Genomic DNA, 20,779 nt, shown 5'->3' with positions numbered 1-20,779 from the left:
CACCATCGCCAACACGCTGATAAATGAGGACCACGTCTGCCACCTGCAGGGAAAGCTCATCTGGCTGTTTGGCAGTGAAAGACCTAATGATTTCCACCTGGGTCAGTGCTGCGGAGGAAAAGGGACATACTGAACGGCCAGGGGCTGAGAAACAAAACTCGTACAAAGCAGCAGTATGCATTCACTCACTTCGATGTCAGGGCCGGCACCGGTGGTCTGAGCCAGGCTCCTAAGGGAAGTTAAGCCTCACGCCTGGTTTTAAATGTTGGGTTCAGGAGGACTCTTATAATGCATGGAGATGCTCAGAAATAGCCTGACCTGGAGTCAGTCATGGAATTACACTCGAGGAAAAGGAGGTGAGAGCGGAAGTGCAGGCCAAGAGCAACCAGGCATAAAGGCTGTGGCACAGCTTAGAAAAAAGCGAGGGCTCCAGCCAAAAGACGGCCAGACTAATTCAGAGTCCACTCCCCTCCCCAAATGCTGATTTGCAACAACACAACCTCAGCAGAACTGACTGACATGGCATCATTATTTGTTTTTAATATAAAATTTGATGTCACGCCAACCACTTTTGCTTTGACTCTCAAGGCTCTGACGATTAAGGAGCTCCAGAAAACCACCTTCGCAAGCTTCACTCTTCAATCCTCCAATAAGTCATCCGGAAATACAGCGAAATAGTTAAAGACTGTCCATACTATGACACCAGAAGAATAAAGTACATTGTCTTCACATTACCATAGCTTACACTAAAATGGATCATGAAAAATGTAATTTTCTTTAGACCAAAAACTTGTAACCAGATATGGCAGCCTACACCCTGTAACCCCACCCTTTGGAAAGCAGCGGCAAAAACTTGCGTTCAAAGCCAGTCTGGACTAGTGCGAAACCCAGGCCAGGCAGAGGGAAATGACAAGTTCTTTTCTCAAACAAAGCGATAAAAACCAGACACATCCCAACACTCCTGTTTATATTCAAGCCCATCAGTAACCGCTAGCTATAAGAACTTTATGGTTCAAGCAGGGCTTTCACCCTCTGTCATTGACCTTAGTTCTCCCGATAACCCACAGTGAACCCAATGCCTCTGACTCACACATGGAGAAACAAAGCCAGAAAGGCTAAGCAGTGATTTTTCATGTTTAGTAACTAACATGGGAGGAACTAACAGCTACCCTGGAAGGAGCCTTTTCAAGTAGCTAGTTATGTCGACAGTGTAGCCAGTCTAACCATGCTGGCCACCAGAGGGCAGAGCCCCTCCGTGTTCCTGGAAACTTACTGGTTCTGTCTGGTGGCTGCTTCCCACTGCTGTGTCCCAGGGCTGTGATCCAGCGGGCTCGCTCACTCCTAAACACAGAGAGCAGATGCAATTCAGATTAGTTCCCTAGACACTGAAAGTAGTTTATTACTAGACAGACACTGCAAACCCATGCCCAAAACAGAAGGGATCCCAGAGGGCAGGGAACTGGCCTTGGAAACCAGCAGCAGTGATTTTTTTTTAAAGAACAATCATTGTCAAATAAATATAAGTGTAGCTTGTTACTGGAAAGAGGGAACTTCTCATATAACAGTGGGACATTTAATGAAGAACTGATTAGCAATGGAATTAGCACACTCACCTGATGCTTAACAGTTCAAAGGACCAATCTCACTTGTAAGGCAAGCCTATAAAGCGGGACCCTTTCCCTCCCATACATTCAACCATTTTGGTAAAGAAGACAAGAAATCTCTTTTCTATGTGTGAGCTTTATTGAAGTAGAAATTCTGACATATTTAGACTATTCTCAGATGCTTTAATATATTTTCACGAGCATAGTTAGGAAAAAAATAGCCAAAAATATTTTCATTTGCTAAGTTACAACTGCGTGAAACAAAAATGTAACTGTGACTACCACACGTCCTGAGTAAGCACAGTACTGTTCCACCACATAACTGTTCTTGTGTATTTAGAGAAGCAAGCATTAGAATTGCAATTAAGTCAGTCTAAAGGTATATACTATTTTAGTTCTCTAGAAAATGTTCCAAAATGCCATCTGTGGGATGAGACTAGCATTTTGGAGGTAAGCAATTTCAGCCAATTTACTGTGCCAATACACCTTCTGGACTTTATCCTCAAAGACTTGAATTTTTTTTTTTTTTTCTCCCAATACCTTACAATCTATTTTCACTCCTGGACATATACTCCTCTGTCATACCAAGCAGAGCAGCCCACATAATGACCTGCCACAGGGCACACCAGCCCATGCTTCCCTCTGTGATCTTTCCAATTCCCTTTCTTTTCTGCAGGCTTTGCCTATTCACTACTGCCTGTTAGAAACTCTGCCTTTTGTGGCTGCTGAGATGGCTGAGAGATGTTCTTGCTACTATGGAGAACTCAAGTTCCATCCCTAGCACCCACATAGGTGGCTTACAATTGCCTATTACTCCATCTCCAGGGGATCTGATGCCTCTGGGCTCGTGTAACCATCACACCATCACACAGAGATATATACATGTAATTGAAAATAAATCTGAAAAAAAATAGTGTCACAACATAAAGAAAAAAAAATAAAACAAACAAGCCCAAGTGCTTTAAAAATGCTCAAGTCTGCAGGCGCTTGCTTATGCAAACCCATGTCTATATGCTGCCAGACCAGGAACCCATGTCTTCTGACCAAAGCAAGTGCCTGATTTGCACCCCATATATTAATTTCATCTGTTTTATATATTATTAGAAAGTGAAGTTCTACAGAACATTTTTGTTTGGGGCTTTCTTTGGTTTATAAACTCTCAATACTGACAATACAAGCTTTGCCTCTTCCAAGTAACTTCCCCCATATGGACACCTATTGCCTTCCCTTTCCCTTAACTGATAGATAGGCTGTCCCCAGGGCACCCTGTGCCCAGCCTGACCATATTGTTGGTCCATAGTAGCCTCCTAAAAAAGCAGGCAGTGGGGTTGCCTGGATAATTAGATTATCTCCAAAGCACTGCTTAGTATAACTGGGGCTCAGTAAACATCTGCTTACAAGAGAATCATATTACTAATCACATGCTGAACCTTGGTCATTTATAAGTTGTTTGCTGATATTACCAGAATCTGACAGGCAGGAGACTGCCACACAGTATGAGATTGACTCAAAAAAAAAAAAAAAAAAGAAAGAAAGAAAGAAAAAAAAAAAAGAAAAAAAAAGAAAAACCAAAATATATCGATATATGTTTAAAACTAAAATAAATAGGTAACACAATTAGGATGAAACATGTATGCTCAAACATTAAAAAAAAAAAAAAAGCAAAGAGGGGGCTGAGATTGTTCAGTGCCTATAGCTCTGCCAGGCATGAGCGTGGATCCCCAGAACCCATGGAAAAGCTGGATGCTGTAGCTCAGGTATCTGCAATCCCAACTCTCCTACTGGACCATGGGAGACATGGAGAATCTCAGGAATCTTTTGGGCCACCAAGCCTAGTATATTGTGGCAATGAAGCTCAGTCACCTGGGAGAGTCCTCTGACCCATACACTCTGGCATGTGCATGCCTACATCCATGTGCAAAGACTGATGAAATGAGGCTTCGGGTAGTAACATATATAATTACTAGAAACTGATGATGCCATCTTGCTTCTAAAACTTTTCTCTCTAATACAGAGCAAAGTGCCCTACCTTGGTTTTCTAAGAAATAAGTAACATATAGCTTCCTTTAAACCATTTCCCAAGTAAACACTTAAAATTCTGCTGTTTGAGGGGGAAAGATCCTTATTATGCCATACGCTGAACTGGAATTTCCAAAGTACAATGCCAACTGAAAACTAAGATCTAGCAGAAGGTGAGTGGTTCACCAAGAGCAGTCTCCAAAGGTCAGTGTCTCTCTGTGCCATACCAAAAGCAGGGCAGGCCTTTACCCCAAGCCTTATCCTGTCCAAACTGCTGCCTTCCCGGCATACTTTGGAATGGATTCTTTTACACAGGACTCTGCAGACAAGGCCAATCTCAAGCTCCAGCAGCTGCCCCCTGCCACTGAAGTTGAACAGTCCAGATGAAATCATTCACTCCTGTGCCATGCTGTCTGGGTACTAATGGCATCCTGTAGACAGTGTGGCCCCTTGCTGGGACTCTAGAGGACAGAACAAGACACTTGTTGTTGCCCTTGCTGAATGGAGCTGTTTCTTGAAAACATTTCAATGGAGTCAGTACCACCCCCTCTTAGAAGCTGTCAAACCACACCAGTTCCCCTGGGGCTTCTACTTGCCTTGCCAAGGAGCTGGCTCCACCAGGGAACTGGAAGGAGTGTGTTTCTAATGCAGGAGCTGAGCACTTGCTAAAGACAGAAACCTAAAGACAGGAAAGTCATTATCCAAGTCCATGGCTCACTCTCATCTACTCTCCACAGTTACCATATAAAACGAGAAATTCGAAACCTACCACACATGCAGGTCAGGCTTTTCCCTTTGCCCTGATATCTGTCGGGTATCAAATTCCAAGATACAACTAATCCTTCAATCAACCTTCACTGAGTGCATGAGCACTACACTAGGCCGGGGTTCTTCCCTGTTCTTTAATATGATGGGTCAGACAAGCAGAATAAAACATGTTCAAGCCCCAAGTAGTGCGCATTGTTCTGGGAAAGATGCTCCTTAAGCCATATTTGACCACAGAGGAGAAAAGACAAAATGGAAAAGAGACTACCAGTTTCCACGGCCCCCCTCTTCCCCCCCGGAAATTCGGGGCTGGTTCTGTTAAAAATGTAAGACTGTTAATAATAACTGGTGAAGTTAACATGGTGCATGTGAAATATCAGTGCTCACTTTAGTATCATCTGTTCAGAGTGTCAAATGAACGCTTCCTTATTTTGGTCCCCTAGCCAAGAAGGGCATGTGGCATTACTGTGGGCTGTTTAAAGTGTTCTGTCTCTGGGGGACAAAGAGATGGTTCAGTGGTTAAGAGCACTGGCTACTCTTCCAGAGGATGCAGGTTCAATCCCCAGCAGCCACGTAGCACCTCACAACTGTAACTCCAGTACCAAGGGATCTGGCACTTCACACAAACATACACATAGGCAAAACACCAATGCACATACAATAAAAATAAATACAAATCTTTAAAACAATGTTCTGCCCATTTCTCCTTAAAATATCTTGATTGTTTATGAAAGGTGCCTTAATGAAAGGTGGTTATAATTTGACGTGGAAGAAAGGAAACAGCACCCCTCGAATGTGAAACATTCAGACCTAGAATCTAGATTCAAAAAGGAAAAAGAAAAAAGAAAAATTGCAACCTGAACTACATTTTCCCATATAGACTGACTACTTTATGTTGTGCTATTCCTAAAGGAAGGAAAACTATGATAGACTCTGAGATCCCATTTACAATTCCAGCCCATCCTTGTACTTCCTGTTGTAATTAAATCATTAACTGAAGCAGGAAGAGGGCAAAGCTCCCTGCCAACAATGGCTCTTTGTCAGAGCCCAGCACCCGGTCTGGGTGGCTGACAGCACAATCACATTCATTAGGCTCCCAGCTTCTCTGCAAAAGAAAGGCAAGAAAGGACTTCTGAGCCTCCTTTGTGATGGCTCTATCTATCCTACAGTTACATATATGGCTGGAGACAGCTTGTCCCCTTGCTGATCACATAGTAAACATCTCATCCCCGCATACTGGACCCAAAAGGGCATCCAAATTCTACTGCGAATGCAGAAAGCCAAGGACATCACCTGCTACAGCCTGTTGCCTGTGGGAACTGCAGCTGTCTGTGCCTCAATTTAATGAAGGCAGACAAAGGGGACTCTCCACTCTCCATGTCCCATATTCTTCTGGAAAAGCCCAGAAGGAAAAGAGATAACAGTAAAACATTCATCCTTTGTCTTCTCAAGAAGAGTAAGACTTCGTCTTTTTCAGACCATTGTCTGGATAGCAGTACAGTGACTTAAAGTCAGTGACAGGCAAACATATAACATCATGTGCACGACTGGATGTCCAGCCTACAAAACAGTCAGCAGGGTTCTTAGGAAGAAAAGTTGAAAACCAGGAGAAACCAGTAAATCTCCTAATTGAGAATGAGTTCCTGGCCAGACTACCTGTACTGGATGTGACCATGCCACGCCACTAAGAGGACCCTGACAACCAATCATGTAGCATAAAAACCTAGAGTTCCCCATGGTAATGCTAATGATGTATTTAGATAGGCTCAGAGTATTTAGTCAATCCCCTCCTACAAAAGGTATTCAATCTCTGGTTGACCCTGAGTAAGACGTATGCATCCTCATCTGCCATGAATAAAACAGTTTGGACAAGCAAGGACCATCTCCTTCATCAAGAATTGTGGTGGGAGGGCAGGGGCATTGTGAGGGATCCTCTGCGGTTAAAGATCCATGCCTAGATTCTGGAGAAGGCCTCTCTTCTGGTCCTTCCATACTTTTGTCACTCATTTGGAACTTAGTCAAATTCTGCCCTAACCTGGGCTCAGCATGGGTAGTGGACCCGTTCCCAACTTCTCAAGGTTCACAGCAGCATCTGAGTACACAGGAGTTTAAGAACCATAGCATCCGTCCCAGATCTCTTGCCTAGAAGAACAGACTGGGACCCCTATCTCAGACTGCATTCTACCTTATCTAAGCAGCATTTCTGACACCCTAGCATCAGATACAAACCAACAATGTATCATGACATCATGATGGCAAAATACAGGGAAATAAGGGCAGAACAAAGTCAAAAGCTTATTCCCTGCTAGGTAGCTTTTATAATGCTAAACAGTGCTCTGTAGCTGCTGGGAGAGAATGGGCAATAACTGTGAATCTTATAAACTAATACCAACCACCAGGCAAGTATACTCACTGCTGTAATAATGACAAAACCATTATAGGGGCAACCAATGTTCTTTGATTGGATTCAGGACTTGTTCCACAAAAGAAAATTCATGACTTATACTGTGAGCCTAATCAAAAACCCATAACTGGGGAAAACATAGGCTATAAGAGGCCATAATGGGCAAACTACTGCTGTTGTTTGTGCATTGTGCAAGCTTCTCTTCACAGTACATATATGTGAATTCAGAGATGGTTGGCTGCTATAGTTGGGGACAGTTGAGTGGATAGCCCTAAATGGGATATTTATACTTCCCCTTTAAGGCCCAGAGACTACTGAAGGAGAGAGTGATGGAAAGACGAGACAGATGATGGGGAAGTAGAAGAGCTACAGAATGCATCTTCTAGGCATGACCTGGTCATTGCAATCATGTACCCATGGCAGCTTAGTTGCCTTCACTGGGTTGGCACATGGCTAATTCTGTCAACAGGCATGGATGACCAGATTAGACAGGGGGCTAATGGGGGACTGTCCAACTATGCCGAACTATTGGCCACTGATGGGTTCTGGGTGAGAGCCACTGGTCAGCCTGCTAGGATCCACTGGATGTTCCATGCCCTTGGTCACTCATGAGGTCCTAGTTAAATACAATGGGTTAGAAAACCCAAACAAAAGCATGTAAATGTGAGAAAGCCATCTGTAGGGAGGAGGGGGTGATAAAAGATCAAGAGAGAGGAAGGGGCCTGAGAGAGTGAGAATACTCAGAATGTAGTATGAACACATATGTGATTGTCAAATGAATTTTACTCATTAAAAAGTACATATTTTAAAAGGGTGACAGACACTAACAAAGAGCAACATTTCCCTAAATATGGCTACTACTCTACCTTTACCTTGGATATAGAAAAACTAATGATTCTCTTTCTGTATCAGTCTAAAAATATGTTTTGGGAATCTGCTATATACAAAGAGGGGGAAAAGACATGAACGGACCCAAGGGATTGGCAATCAACAGTGCAGGGTGAGAAAGAATGTGCAGAATTCTGTCCATGTGGTTCAAAAGATAAACTCAGGAAGGAGATAGTGAGAAGGAAAATTAAGGAAAGATGAAACATACTGTTGTACATCCAAATCCAGGAATGTAGAGCAAACTTCATTTTCCTAACTTAATTGTTAATGGAACATATTAATCAAATAATACATAAAAAGGGAGGAAGCTGCCAGGCCGTGGTGGCTCATGCTTTTGATCCCAACAAGAGGCAGAAGAAGGCAGATCTCTGAGTTCAAGGCCTACAGAATGAGTTCCAGGATAGCCAGGGGTGCACAGGGAAAACCTGTCTCAAAACAAACAAACAAACAAACAAACAAACAAGAAAGAAAGGAAAGGGAAAGGGAAAGAGAAAGGAAAAGGAAAAAAAAAACATAAATGTGGGGATAGAGATGTGTTAGATGACTTGATGGCCAGAGCTGCTCTGCAAACGTGGGACCATAGCTGGATCACGGTGCTTATAACAAGTTAGACATTCTGGCAAATACGATTACTCCAGCTCCAATAGGGTGCAGAGGCAGGAGCCTAAGCCATAAGCCCCAGGTCAAGAAGAAGGACCTGAGCCAGAGAGACAGAAAGGAAATGATGGGAAAGGACACTGATGCTCTCTTCTGGCTTCTGTGTGCTTGCACAGGCATGTATACCCACATGTGTACATACATGCACAGACCTGTACACAAAAGCACATATTAAAAACCAAAAATCCAACTATATGTTTCACGAATCTTAGATGCAAAGAATGTGCCTTACACTGACTAGAACTGATTGTTCAAACCCAGATAGCCCATACCGTAAAGAAATGATAAATGGTTGTGAGGTAAACATATCTTAAAGTTGATTTAAAGAGATCATAATGTGTTATTAGTTTGTTCAGCTTTTTATGTTTTCAGGCTTAAGTTTAAAATAAAACTAAAAGAGAACAGCAGGAACTCAGAACCAAACTACACATGTATAATCAATCATATATTCATAGCATACGATAATTTTAGACATTTAAATAACCAATTGTGTGTGACAGTGAGTGTACCTGTTAAAGGAAAGTGCATTTTGGTGTCATTTTTTTCTCTCCCAATGCTGCTTTGTATCTTGCCAGCATCTGTCTATTTATTTAAGAATTATTTTTTAAATTACGTGTATAAATGTTTTGCTTATGTGTATAAATGCACTGCAAAAATGCCTGGTGTCCACAGAGACCAGAAGAGGGCACTCTGGACTCCCTGGAACTGAAGTTACAGATAGTTGTAAATCACCATGTAGGTGCTGGAAAGTGAACCCAGGTCCTCCACCACAGTGCTCTAACCACTGAACAACCCCTCCAGCCCAGTCTATTTATTAACTTCTCAGCTGTAACTGAGGGCAGAGGAGGAAAGAGAAGAATGACAGTCCCTCCTTCTGTTCCCAGAGACTTCTGCCCCACCCCCCACCCCATCTCTTCTGGAATGTTCTCTTGCTATTAATGAAAGAACTACAAATGAGTCATACTCATGGGTTTATGGATGACATAACTAAAGATTCTGAGAACATGTCTGGTTTAGAAAATGTACAACCACTCAGTTTAAGGCAAATCAAGGGCAAGAGTATAGGACAGATTCTACAGTCCTAGGAGAGTGTCTAGTCTTTATATAAAAGAGCAGGACACTGACTTGGAATATCTTTAAAACAAGTAAGTAATGCAGATTTCATAAATGATGTTTGAGGCAATTAGAAAGAGCTCTGTCAATACATCAGTTAGACCAGAACGAAGAACAAACTGTGGACAGAAGAGGAAATCACAACCCAAAACAGTACTCTCTCCTTTTCTAACTACAAAGAGGGAGTTTCCAACTTCTTTGAATTTTCTGGAATGTCTAGACAAGTACTAATCCTCAAAGAGTTTAAGCTTTTCTTAAAGTTGCACAAAATTCAACATATTAATTCCATTTTTTACAAAGGTCCCCCCCACCACCACACACACACACACACACAAAATCTAGTTCTGGCTCTGATGCCCAAGGACTTCTAGAGTTGAAGAGATGCTGTCCCCAAGCCTGGCCCTGGCTGAGTCCCATGCTGGTCTCTAGACACACAGCAGCAGACACAGGGGGCAATGCTGGGCTCTAGAGGCCATTTCTACTGCTCCAGGGGAAGAGCTGTGGGCCCATTAAAAAGACCTCTTCTGGAAGAATATGCATTTACATAAAGACTTCACTATGGCTGGGGCTGTTATTCACTACTGTCTGCTGGTCCACTTTAATCACTCCACCTGAGAATGCTGGCAGATGAGGGTAGGAAATAGGCAGGAACCCGAGAGGACACAGACACAGGGAACTCCTTTTCCTCCATTGCTCTGTTTCCTAACCCAACATGGCTCCTGCTGTGTTGCCCTTAACGATACCCAAGAAACTTGTTTCCAAAGAATTTGGTCAGCAATGTCAAAATGAACCAAATCATCAAAGAGGAGTTGCAAACCAGGCCCTAATCCCCTTGTCCAGTGTGAGCACACTTAGTGCTGGTGAATCCATAGGCACAAACAGAATCCCTGTCCTGCCTTCAGAAATGGTCTCAGAAGAAGTATCGTGATATGCTTTCCTAAGCCGAGTATGTTTCTGAGAGTCCATTCGGTCTGTCTGGCTGAAGGCACGTGATTCAGAAATTAACTTCAAATTCAATACTGAACAAAGCAAAGTTTGCTTGGACTCTAACTACTATTTAATCATCTTGCCTAAGTGGATGAGCCATTTTTCAAGGCTGCAAACCGTAGCAACTGCAACGTGTCTGGGTGAAATGTGAAGTGGCCATGTCCTAGCTTTTGGCAGTAGAAGCAGCTTCTCAAGGGCCACAAGAAGCCAAGAACAGACTGCTGTAAAGCTATAACACATTCCAAATGAACTTGAAGGAATGAATAAGAAAAGGCTTCATCCTAATGTTTTTGTGTACGAAAATGTCAGCATTTAAATAAAATGCATTTGTCAATATAACTGTTCGATTAAAATGCATCCATCCATCAAGATTTTAAAGGGTCCAAATAGCAAGACACTTCACTAGAGGTACTGAGGAGATCATACCTGCTAAAAGCACCTGAATGCTACCCTTAGCACACAGTAGGTACACAAGAACAAAACCAAATAGGAGCCACTGTTTGTAGACAGCAAGAGCAGGCTGGAGAAGCAAAGGGGAGGTCAGGTACCCTGAACCTGGTCTCCCTCTGTGTACTTACTGGGTCTCAGCCCCAAGCAGCATGTCCACCTTCTCATTGGCATGGTTGCTGAGGACTGTCAGGGTAAAGAGGTGAGTGGCAGAGCTCTGTCTTGAGTAAAGCATCGTGGAAGTGTTCTTCCCTGGAGAAGAATTAAGCTCTTCATTGTCACAAGATTCCACCAACAGCTGGTCCCTTAAGGAGTAGTCATTGACGTTGTAGCTTTCTTCGCTAAAAGATAGGGGGAGAATAGGTTAATTACTCAGCGGCCACAACTGCGGCCACTGTCAGATTTCAAGTCACATTTCTGGAGAAGTGGCCAGGACATCCAGAGGGAGAGGAGAATGGCCTGTTTGATAACACAAATTGGAATCTGAATGTTATCTACTGACTACCAATTAAGAGAAGCACCAACATTATGTGTCTAGCACACTAAAGTATGTCTCAGATAAAAGAGTAATATATTTTGAAATCATAGGTCATATCTTACAAGGACTTAAAAATCAACACATGAAAGATGGGCACTTCTTGAGTACAAGACTAGGAGAAATTTCGAAGTATCTAGCAGGCAACACCATGAGACTCACACTGCCATTTTAAGAACAAACAAAGGTTAGATAGTTGAACGATGAAATGCTGAATAACTAACTCAATGAAGAGCTTCATACGTTTAATTTGCTATTGTTCTGTAACTGGTATAATCAGTGAGACTGGCAAGCATCCTGATAATTGGTGGACCTCCCTGCTTTGCACACACCTCCACCACAAAATGAAGAGGATGTTATAAAAGCTTGCCCATGCTCTGGGCCAGGTTTCACCCCATACCAACAAATGACCATTGCAAAGGACACAAGTAGAATCCAGAGACCTAATTACAGAAACCAAACTTCAGCAGATCCCGCAAGTAGGCCTGCTTGCTCTAGCAAAGTGGCCAGTCCATCCTCCCCTATGCAGCCTTGTATTTCAGAAGCGGCCAGGCTGTATCCTGCTGTGTCCCCATCTTTGCTTATCCCAGTCTCAGCATTCTTCACTCCACAGTGTGAGGATGGCTAATTCCCTCAAGACAACTGGCTCTTGAGGGAATTAGCTCACTCACTCCCATTGTGCCCTTCTGGGAGTGCCCTTCCTTATGAAATTCAGGAAAGTCTTAAGCCTCTTATTGGAACTTTTCCTCTACCTTGTAATCAAGTACATTTCCTCTAACAGAACCTTGGTTCTCTCTAGAGATGCCATAACCCCTGATGGCTCTTCTCACTTCTACAAAGTCATCCCACTTCTTCTGCTCCCAAGAAGGCCTAGACTCTGGAGCTCACACTATTGGTCTCTGTCCCAGTCACAAGATTCTACAGACTTCAGAGTCTCCCAATCCTCCCTTAGAATGCCCAAACTTATTGCACCAATTATCAGGATGTGCGCAAGTCTCGCTGATTATAATTGTTACAGAACAGCGTCAAACAAAGCCTATGAAGCTCTTCATTGGGTTAATTATTACGTTCTTTATATTCCACGAACAGCTCCTTCTCTTACTGTGGTCTCAGTGCTGTGACTTCTCCAGTGGCCGCAGGTATGCTACCTCGGCCTTCTTCCTACTCTTATCATTACCATCAAATGCAGCCTCTCCTTCATTCCAACAGCAGTCTAGACACTCCGTGCTCTACCTGGCACCAAGTCAAATCCTCATCCCCCAAACTTAATTAACCCACCAGCTCCTACTCATTGACTCTGTGACCTTTTCCCTGTTGATGGATTCCACATGTCCCCTCACCTGTGGATATCAAGTTACCCATCTTGGATTCCTCGTAGCTAAAATCAAGTCTTATGTACATGCTTATCTCCCTTCGTTCTGCTTGCCTGGCAAATTCCGAATCTAGCTATATCGATCTCTTTCTGCTCCCTTCTGTCGTCACAGATAAACCTCAACTGAACTGATATAAACCGATGCCCCTACAATAAATTCTAGTATACTCCAGGAACAATGACAGCATCTCATTTAATAGCAAATAAAAGTGTTTAAAATTAGAAGAGCTGGAAGAAAACTCCCTGTGTCCAAATATAGTAGGGGTTTTTAGAACAAAACATTTTGTTCAAAAGTTCTGGTGCTTTCTTTATTCAGCAGTTAACATTCTGTCTTGTAACTGTCCTTAGGAAACCTTTGGAGCTTTTGTTTGTTTGTTTGTTTGTTTCCTTGAAGTTTAGTTTGATAAATTGTCCAGCACATACAGGTTCCGTCTCTAAAAACTAAATATATTTTCTGACCAAATCTGTTAGGATCATGTCTGTATTCACTCTAAGTTCCCATGGCAAGAAGATCTCCAAGTCTGCCCCGAGGGCTGCCACACCCAGACATATAAGTTGTTTTCACATCTAAACTAAACGAGACCCATCAAAGCACACATTATACTCAAAAGAAGAAAGCAGGACAGTGCACCTTACAATCAAACACAGTTGTATCTTTAAAAGATATTGTTTACTAGAAACAAAGACGTCAATTGTTACCGGGGCAGAAAATGTTTACAATGTCAGGACATCTTAGACATAAATTTAACAGCCCAGGATTCAGGATGTGCCTGTGCACACACCCTACCACTAACACAACTAACACACACACACACACACACACACACACACACACACAATAAAAGGAGGGGGGAGATCAAGACAAAAAAACTATGAAAGCAAAAGCAATATATTAATACTAGTAGCAAAAACTACATAGAAAAAAGAGGTTCCTTTTGTTCCTATCTTGCTCTTTGGTCTCAATCCAAAGCTACAAACCATCATCACTCAGTGGCATGGCGCTTCGTTCCTATCAAAAATCATTCACTGGAGATCAAGGTTACTTCCTTCCAAGAAACAAAAGTCTGGAGGATGTGTGCATGGCAGTGCCCTCATGGACGACCAGCAAAACTGCTGCAGTTTCAGCTTCAGGCAGCTTTGCTTGTTTGTTTGTTTGTTTGTCCCTGATAGACCTTAAGGACTGAGTTCTCAGGAGACAAACATAAACTATGATGGTTACTCTTTCCTCTGCTTCATTTTTAGAATGTGTATCTTCCAGAATTTACCTAAATTAAACAAAAACAAAACACAGCTAGGAAATTTTATCTCGTCAATGCTTTGAATGTGTTTTAGGAATCACGAAAGCCAGAAGCAGATACATTTTTAAATTGTGCATTAACTGTTCCTGTAAGCACCAAGTACAATGCCATTGACTACAAGCTGTTTGGCCCAGTTTAGACCTTTCTATGTCAGTTCAGTCCTTTCTATGTCCACTTAGAATGGAAAAACAGTGATCCTCCTATTCACAGCTTAAAACTTCACCTCTGGTATTTGTCCAAACTGTCTAAATGGAGACCTTAGCTTAGTTTTGATATCTAGGTCGAAAGCAATTTCCAAGACAGATGTTTCCTGTCTATTTTTTAAGTGATATGCTCTCATTCATAAAAAAAAAAAAAAAAAAAAGCGCTGTTATCTAGGAAGTGAATTTTTACATTATACACTTATATAGAGCCTAATACTTTATTACTTTTTAAAAGTGGGTTCCATATTAATACCTTTATTATTTAATGGTTGTAAAGTTAAATTGGTTATTTATCCTGGTCAGCTACCTTAAGACTCGCTGAAACAAAAACTGACAAGTGGCTGGCTCGCTCTTAGGAGATTTTTTTTTTTTCTGGTATATTCTCTCACACACTCACTATCTTAGTCAGGGTTTCTATTCCTGCACAAACATACTGACCAAGAAGCAAGTTGGGGAGGAAAGGATTTATTCAGCTTACACTTCCACACTGCTGTTCATCACCAAATGAAGTCAGGACTGGAACTCAAGGAGGTCAGGAAGCAGGAGCTGATGCAGAAGCCATGGAGAGATGTTACTTACTGTCTTGCTTCCCCTGGCTTGCTCAGCTTCCTTTCTTATAGAACCCAGGACTACCAGCTTAGAGATGGCACCACCCACAATGGGCCCTCTCACCCTTGATCACTAATTGAGAAAATGCCTCACAGCTGGATCTCATGGAGGCATTTCCTCAAGGGAGGCTCCTTTCTGTGATAACTCCAGCTTGTGTCAAGTTGACACACAAAACCAGCCAGTATACTCACATGTAAATATTTAGTCCCCCCAAGGGTTCAAAACGGTGGCCATTATTCCGCTAACTCTGAATTTTCTGACTACTGCATAAAACTCATTCTTCTGTCAGTTAGCACCTGAAACCCCCTAATCCCCCCAGTTCAGATGGACAACTGGCCATACTGTGTGCTGGAGAAGGAGTAAGGGAGCCCGCCACAGGCACCTCTATACCAGGCTTTCCCCCTCCTGCTCACTCAGGTCCCAGAAGACTAAATGAAGTGGGAAAGAAACAACTCTTTTCCGCAGGGAAGCTGACTCTATTCAGACTTCCCATGTTTGTCTCCATCATTTAACAAACATATGCTTGACACAATCTCTGAAACAATTTGGATCATGTAATTAGGAAGCTGAATTGCTCAGGAAAAAAAGCAAATGGAAAAACCACCTTTCTTTGCTTGGACAAGTTTACATGGAGACTTCCTTCCATTGTGCCACAGACTCTCCATACTTGCAGCTGTCTGGGCTCCTCGTTCTGTGCAAGGCGCTTCCGATCAGGTGCAGGGACCCAATCAAGTCCACAAAGGTCTGTTGCTTGCCGCCTTAAACAGTGATGAGTCTCCCCATTAAAACCCATTTGAAGTCCTAGTAACTTCTTTCCAGACTCTCCTCCTTTAAATACTTATCTTTTTTATTGAATATTTTATTTATTTACATTTCAAATGTTATGCCCTTTCCCGGTTTCCCCTCTGGAAACCCCCTATCCCACTCCGCCTCCCCCTGCTTCTATGAGGGTGCTCCCCCACCCACCCACTCCTGCCTCCCCACCCTAGCATTCCCCTACACTGGGGCATCAAGCCTTCACAGGACTAAGAGCCTCTTCTGCCACTGATGCCCAACAAGGCCGTCCTCTGCTACATAAGTGGCTGGAGCCGTGGGTGACTCCATGTGTACTCTTTGGTTGGCAGTTTAGTCCCTAGGATCTCTGGGGGATCTGGTTGGTTGATATTGTTGTTCTTCCTATGGGGTTGCAATTATCTTAAAATAAGTAGCTATCTGTTGAGAACAGGAAACCATGCTAAACATGTCTCACAGTTATTTTCCATGTGAAGAAGTTCACACAATGTCTGAATTTATGCTGCATGCCGCTGAGGAGATGTGACGTGAAGTAAGCCTGTCTGAGAAGAGTTCCTTTTTATTTTTATTTATTTATTTATTTATTTATTTATTTATTTATGATGCTGGAACTGGATCCCAGGGCCTCGCACATGCTGAGTCAGTATTGGAGCAATGTGATATCTTTCCCCCCACCCCCCCGACCCTTTATTAGGCAGATAATATGGAGCCCTTTACTTCCTGTCTCATAATGTCTACACAGGTTGGGACACTTCTCACAGGGAACACTTATTTATAAATATTATTTATTACTTTTAGATCAGAAAGACATTTAAAGGCCACATAGAAGAAATTCATGTTTAAATATCAAATGAAAGATCCATGGAAATTTGCAGGATTGAGCACAGAAATCTGAGAATTACGCACTCATTTTGGCACAGTCAGTTTGGGGAAGTGGAAGGACAGAATAAGGGCAAAAGGATATTAAATCTGCAATTTTGCTCAACTTGGGTTTTCTTTTTGGTTTAAAAGGAAAGTGTCTAACATTAACTATCACGGCAAGTTTGGGCAACAAGTCCGTTAGCGTGTGATGATTTTCTGTACACTTGACCTATTTTAAAGTAAATTTCAAAAGAAAATGTGTTTTAAATCCTACGTGCGTAGATGTGAAGACTGTCAGTACTTCAGGTGTCTGTGGATGCCTAAGTGTGTGGCGGAATCAAGTAGAAGGGAATAGGATGTCTTAACTGTCCTACTGACTAGCCAACTGTGTGTAGAATGCAACACTAACTGAAGTACAACCACAAAGAGACGATGAATTCACTGTAATGACTGAAAAAAAGAAGTCCAAATAATGGTTCACCTGTATATTAATGACATCCAGTTAAGTAGCATGATCAATGAGGATTGGTGAGATGGACTCAGGGATATTAACAGTTGCTCAGAGGACCCGAGGTTAGTACCCAAGCCCTTAGTCGTATCGGAGAATTGAATCCTACGAATTCTCTCCTGACCTTCACATACATGCTACGGCACTCCTACACACACAGACACACACACACAGACACACACATGCACGCACACATACAAATAAATAAAAAATTTAATACAAATATAGAATTGATGGCCCTATCTCATTTATAACATCATAAAATCTCTTAAGATATTTGTGATGCTGGTACAATTAGGAATAAGTATGCTCTAATTGTATTTTGAGAGAAAAGTTTTACTTTAACAGGAAGAGTGATATGTAGAAGGAGCTAAGTGGGAAGGAGTACTGAGAGGAAGAGATGGAGTAAGGAGAGAAGATGAAGGAGAGGAGAAGCTAGGTGATGAGAGAGAGTGGAGGCATGGAGGCAGATGTTCATATGTCTCCACCAGTCAAAGATAGTTTTTATATCTAGGTTGGGTATTGGGTTACACTTCTGATTGAGCATTACCAAACTTATAAATCCTTTGATTAACATTTTTAAAAAAATTGTATAAAAGCAAAAAGGAAAGGGGGGGGTCATGGGACAGGGGTTTTCTAGGGAGGGGAAATGGGGAAAGGGGATGGCATCTTAAATGTAAATAAAATATAAAACAAAATAAAAAAAAAGATATTTGTGATGCATAGTGGCTCACAGAGACTGGGCTACCAACCAGGAAGCATGCAGGGGCTGGACCTATGGCCCCTACACATTTGTAGAAAACGTGTAGCTTGGTATTCATGTGGGTCCTCTAACACGTGGAACGGGGGCTGTCTTGGTCTCTGTTTCCTGCCATTGGGTCACTTTTGTCCTACCTGGACTGCCTGGTTGGGCCTCAGTGGGAGAAGATGTGCCTAGTCCTGCTGGGTCCAGATGTCCCAGGGTGGGGTATACCCAAGGAGGGCTTTCCCTTCTCTGAGGAGAAGGGGAGGGCAATGTGGGAAGGGATTTGTAAGGGTGGGGCTGAAAGGAGAGGAGGGAGGAAGGCTACCAACATGTAAAGTGAATAAATAATAATAAATTATTGAAAAAACAAAATAAAAAATAATAATTAAAAAAATATATTTGTAGCCAGGCGGTGGTGGCGCACGCCTTTAATCCTAGCACTTGGGAGGCAGAGGCAGGTGGATTTCTGAGTTCGAGGCCAGCCTGGTCTACAGAGTGAATTCCAGGACAGCCAGGGCTATACAGAGAAACCCTGTCTGAAAAAAACAAAACAAAAAAAAATGTGATGAAGCTTGTCAGAACTTTCTATACAAAGACAACCTTGGTAAGTATCTGTTCTTTTTAATGTCACTCATAATTTTAATCTAGTCGATACAAAGTCAAACGTAGTTTTGTGGGGAGACTTGAGTGGAGGGGCTAGTTATTTTAAATCATTTGGGAAAATGAACATGCAGAAAGAACAAGGTGAAAATGAATTGGTCCTTGGACATACTAAGACACTTATAAATGTACAGAAGTTCAGGAACCAGACCTGGACATAAGTTGACAGAGGATCTACTGAAGTAGACTGATAAGTTCATAAATGAAATTAAATATACTTAGGGACTTAATGTATAATATGGGTGGCTTTCCAAATATGAGGCATTGATAACCAATAAATAATTTGAGGAGATTTGGAGAAACATCTAACATTGCCTAAAAATTTGCATTCCAATCTCTTTCCTTAAGGCAGGTTGAATCAATCCTTCGATGGGGTATATCCTCATCTGTAAAGTCCTATCCAGGTGGATGGTGGGTAACAAGACAAGTCAGAACTGCCTTGTGGTGACACAGAGGTTTTTAAATGTGCACTCCCTGTGGAAGAGTCGCACCTCAACCCTTATTAGTGATCATCCTAGATACCCACTCTTGTTGGCCAGAAAGGGAGAAAGGATGCCTGGCCAAAATGGATCCATGGGATGAAGGAAAGAAATGTTGGCAGGGAAGGCCAAAGGTTATACTGAAAAGGACAGCTTCCCTACTGTCTTCTGCACCAGGAGAACAGGTGTATACATTTCACACTGTCCTAAGAACTCTCTGACACAGACCAAGTACAACTGAGGAAAACCTAAGCAACACTTTTCAAGTCTTCCTTTTGTAATAAGTTAAATTGAGAGAAAAGTGTATTATAGAGATTTTTTTTCTAAAACAGCCCAAAGACTCCCAGCATGCATCCTCCAGGTAGTGGTGTGGGTTTTTTAACCTGTTCAGTATGCCTTTTCTCTAGGTTTTGTTTATAACATTCACACAGCCTCTCTCCTAAAAAACAAACAGACAAAAAACAGACCAGCACAAAGACAAATGCCTTCCAAGCCAGCAGTTGCCTGTGAATCCTCAGACCAGCACTCACAGGCCAGGGAAATGAAATACTTCCCCAAGGTCACTATGGGCCAGCATCCCATGAAATCCAATGCTGGGGGCTTTGCCATTATTCTTCTGGATGTCGGCACAGAAGTCAACTGTGTTGTGCACCTGTGGCATTCTGAAACGCTATCCCCTTTTCATGCCTTCCATGACATTTCCCAGGCATCCTTCTTCAGAGCCATTCCTGTACAGATACTTGTTTTTCTCACAGGGATGTCATGGGTCTGTGACTCTCCCAGGAGTGCTGAGGCCGGGAGCATAGAGGATTGCAAGAAATAAAAGTTCATTGTGTTTTCCTTCAGGGCGTGCACAAGACACCTTCTTCTGCAGATTTCAACTTGTTTCCCTTGCTCATTCAACAGCATGGTTTCAAAATCCCTACACTTGCTTTCATGTTCACTGGCATTAAAATACTCCAGTCAAGCATTGCTGAGACAGAAGACGCTGAACAATGCTGGAATTTATTTCAAGTTAAGGAATTGGAAAGAGAGAGAGAGAGAGAAAAGGAGGGAGGGAGGGAGAGAGAGAGAGAGAGAGAGAGAGAGAGAGAGAGAGAGAGAGAGAGAGAAACCTGCTTTACCTGATTGAGATTGATTTCATGTGTAAAACTTAGCTTAACACAATCCTAACTAATAAGTTTCATGGAATTTTCAGAAGTTACGGATTTCAGCATAGTAGGTAAGGTTACAGATCTGAGCCCAAAGACCTGTTTAGAGTTAGCTCATCACACACCTGCTTTGTGGACCTGAGCAGGGTTGCAATCCTCTCCATGCTTCCTGGCTTTCATCTGTACACTGATAGTAACAGAATCAAGGCACCAACTTGTCATGGGAATTAAATGAGATGATATATATATATTACCTTCTTGTGTACAGCCCTTATAAATCACTTCTGGATTATACCAAATGTTAGCTATTTCTTTTGTTTGTTTTCCTAATCAAGTACTATCCACTTAAATTGCCTGAGAATTCTATAAAGGCCTGATAATTACATGTGCCCTTCAAATGGACAAGTGGACTAAGTAGGATTCAAAGCAATTACCAATATTAAGAATTCATGATTTGCTAAGAGCTCTGACTAACACAGAAAGGGCAATATTTACACTGAAACTAATTTCAAATAACCTTACTTCTTCAGTTCTCGAAATAGCTCTCAAGAATAATAAATATGCCACACATTTCCTATCCATTGTCCAGAGAAACACAAAGAATAGAAGTGAGGATCGCATTCACTGGTAGGAGAAGCATCTGTTGTGATTAACTGAGACCCAAAAAAGAGAGTCAGAAAGT

The 20,779-nt window shown here is 42.2% G+C and overlaps 1 protein-coding gene across 1 annotated transcript in view; it reads right to left on the bottom strand.

Moving 5' to 3' along the window:
• Nucleotides 1-20,779, bottom strand: part of Arhgef26 (Rho guanine nucleotide exchange factor 26) — a 105,503-nt gene that overhangs the window by 2,545 nt on the left and 82,179 nt on the right. Inside the window, exons 12-14 of the mRNA XM_076932468.1 lie at nt 11,016-11,225; nt 1,274-1,341; nt 4-108 (exon numbers count right to left, since the gene is read on the bottom strand). Coding sequence (XP_076788583.1) covers nt 4-108; nt 1,274-1,341; nt 11,016-11,225 — 383 coding nt within the window. The remainder of the gene's footprint in view (nt 1-3; nt 109-1,273; nt 1,342-11,015; nt 11,226-20,779) is intronic.

Source organism: Arvicanthis niloticus, chromosome 4 (genome assembly GCF_011762505.2).
Source record: "Arvicanthis niloticus isolate mArvNil1 chromosome 4, mArvNil1.pat.X, whole genome shotgun sequence".
In the NCBI taxonomy this organism is placed as follows: domain Eukaryota; kingdom Metazoa; phylum Chordata; class Mammalia; order Rodentia; family Muridae; genus Arvicanthis; species Arvicanthis niloticus.
Note: the sequence above shows the minus strand (reverse complement) of the source record. Positions and strands in the feature narration are given on the sequence as shown.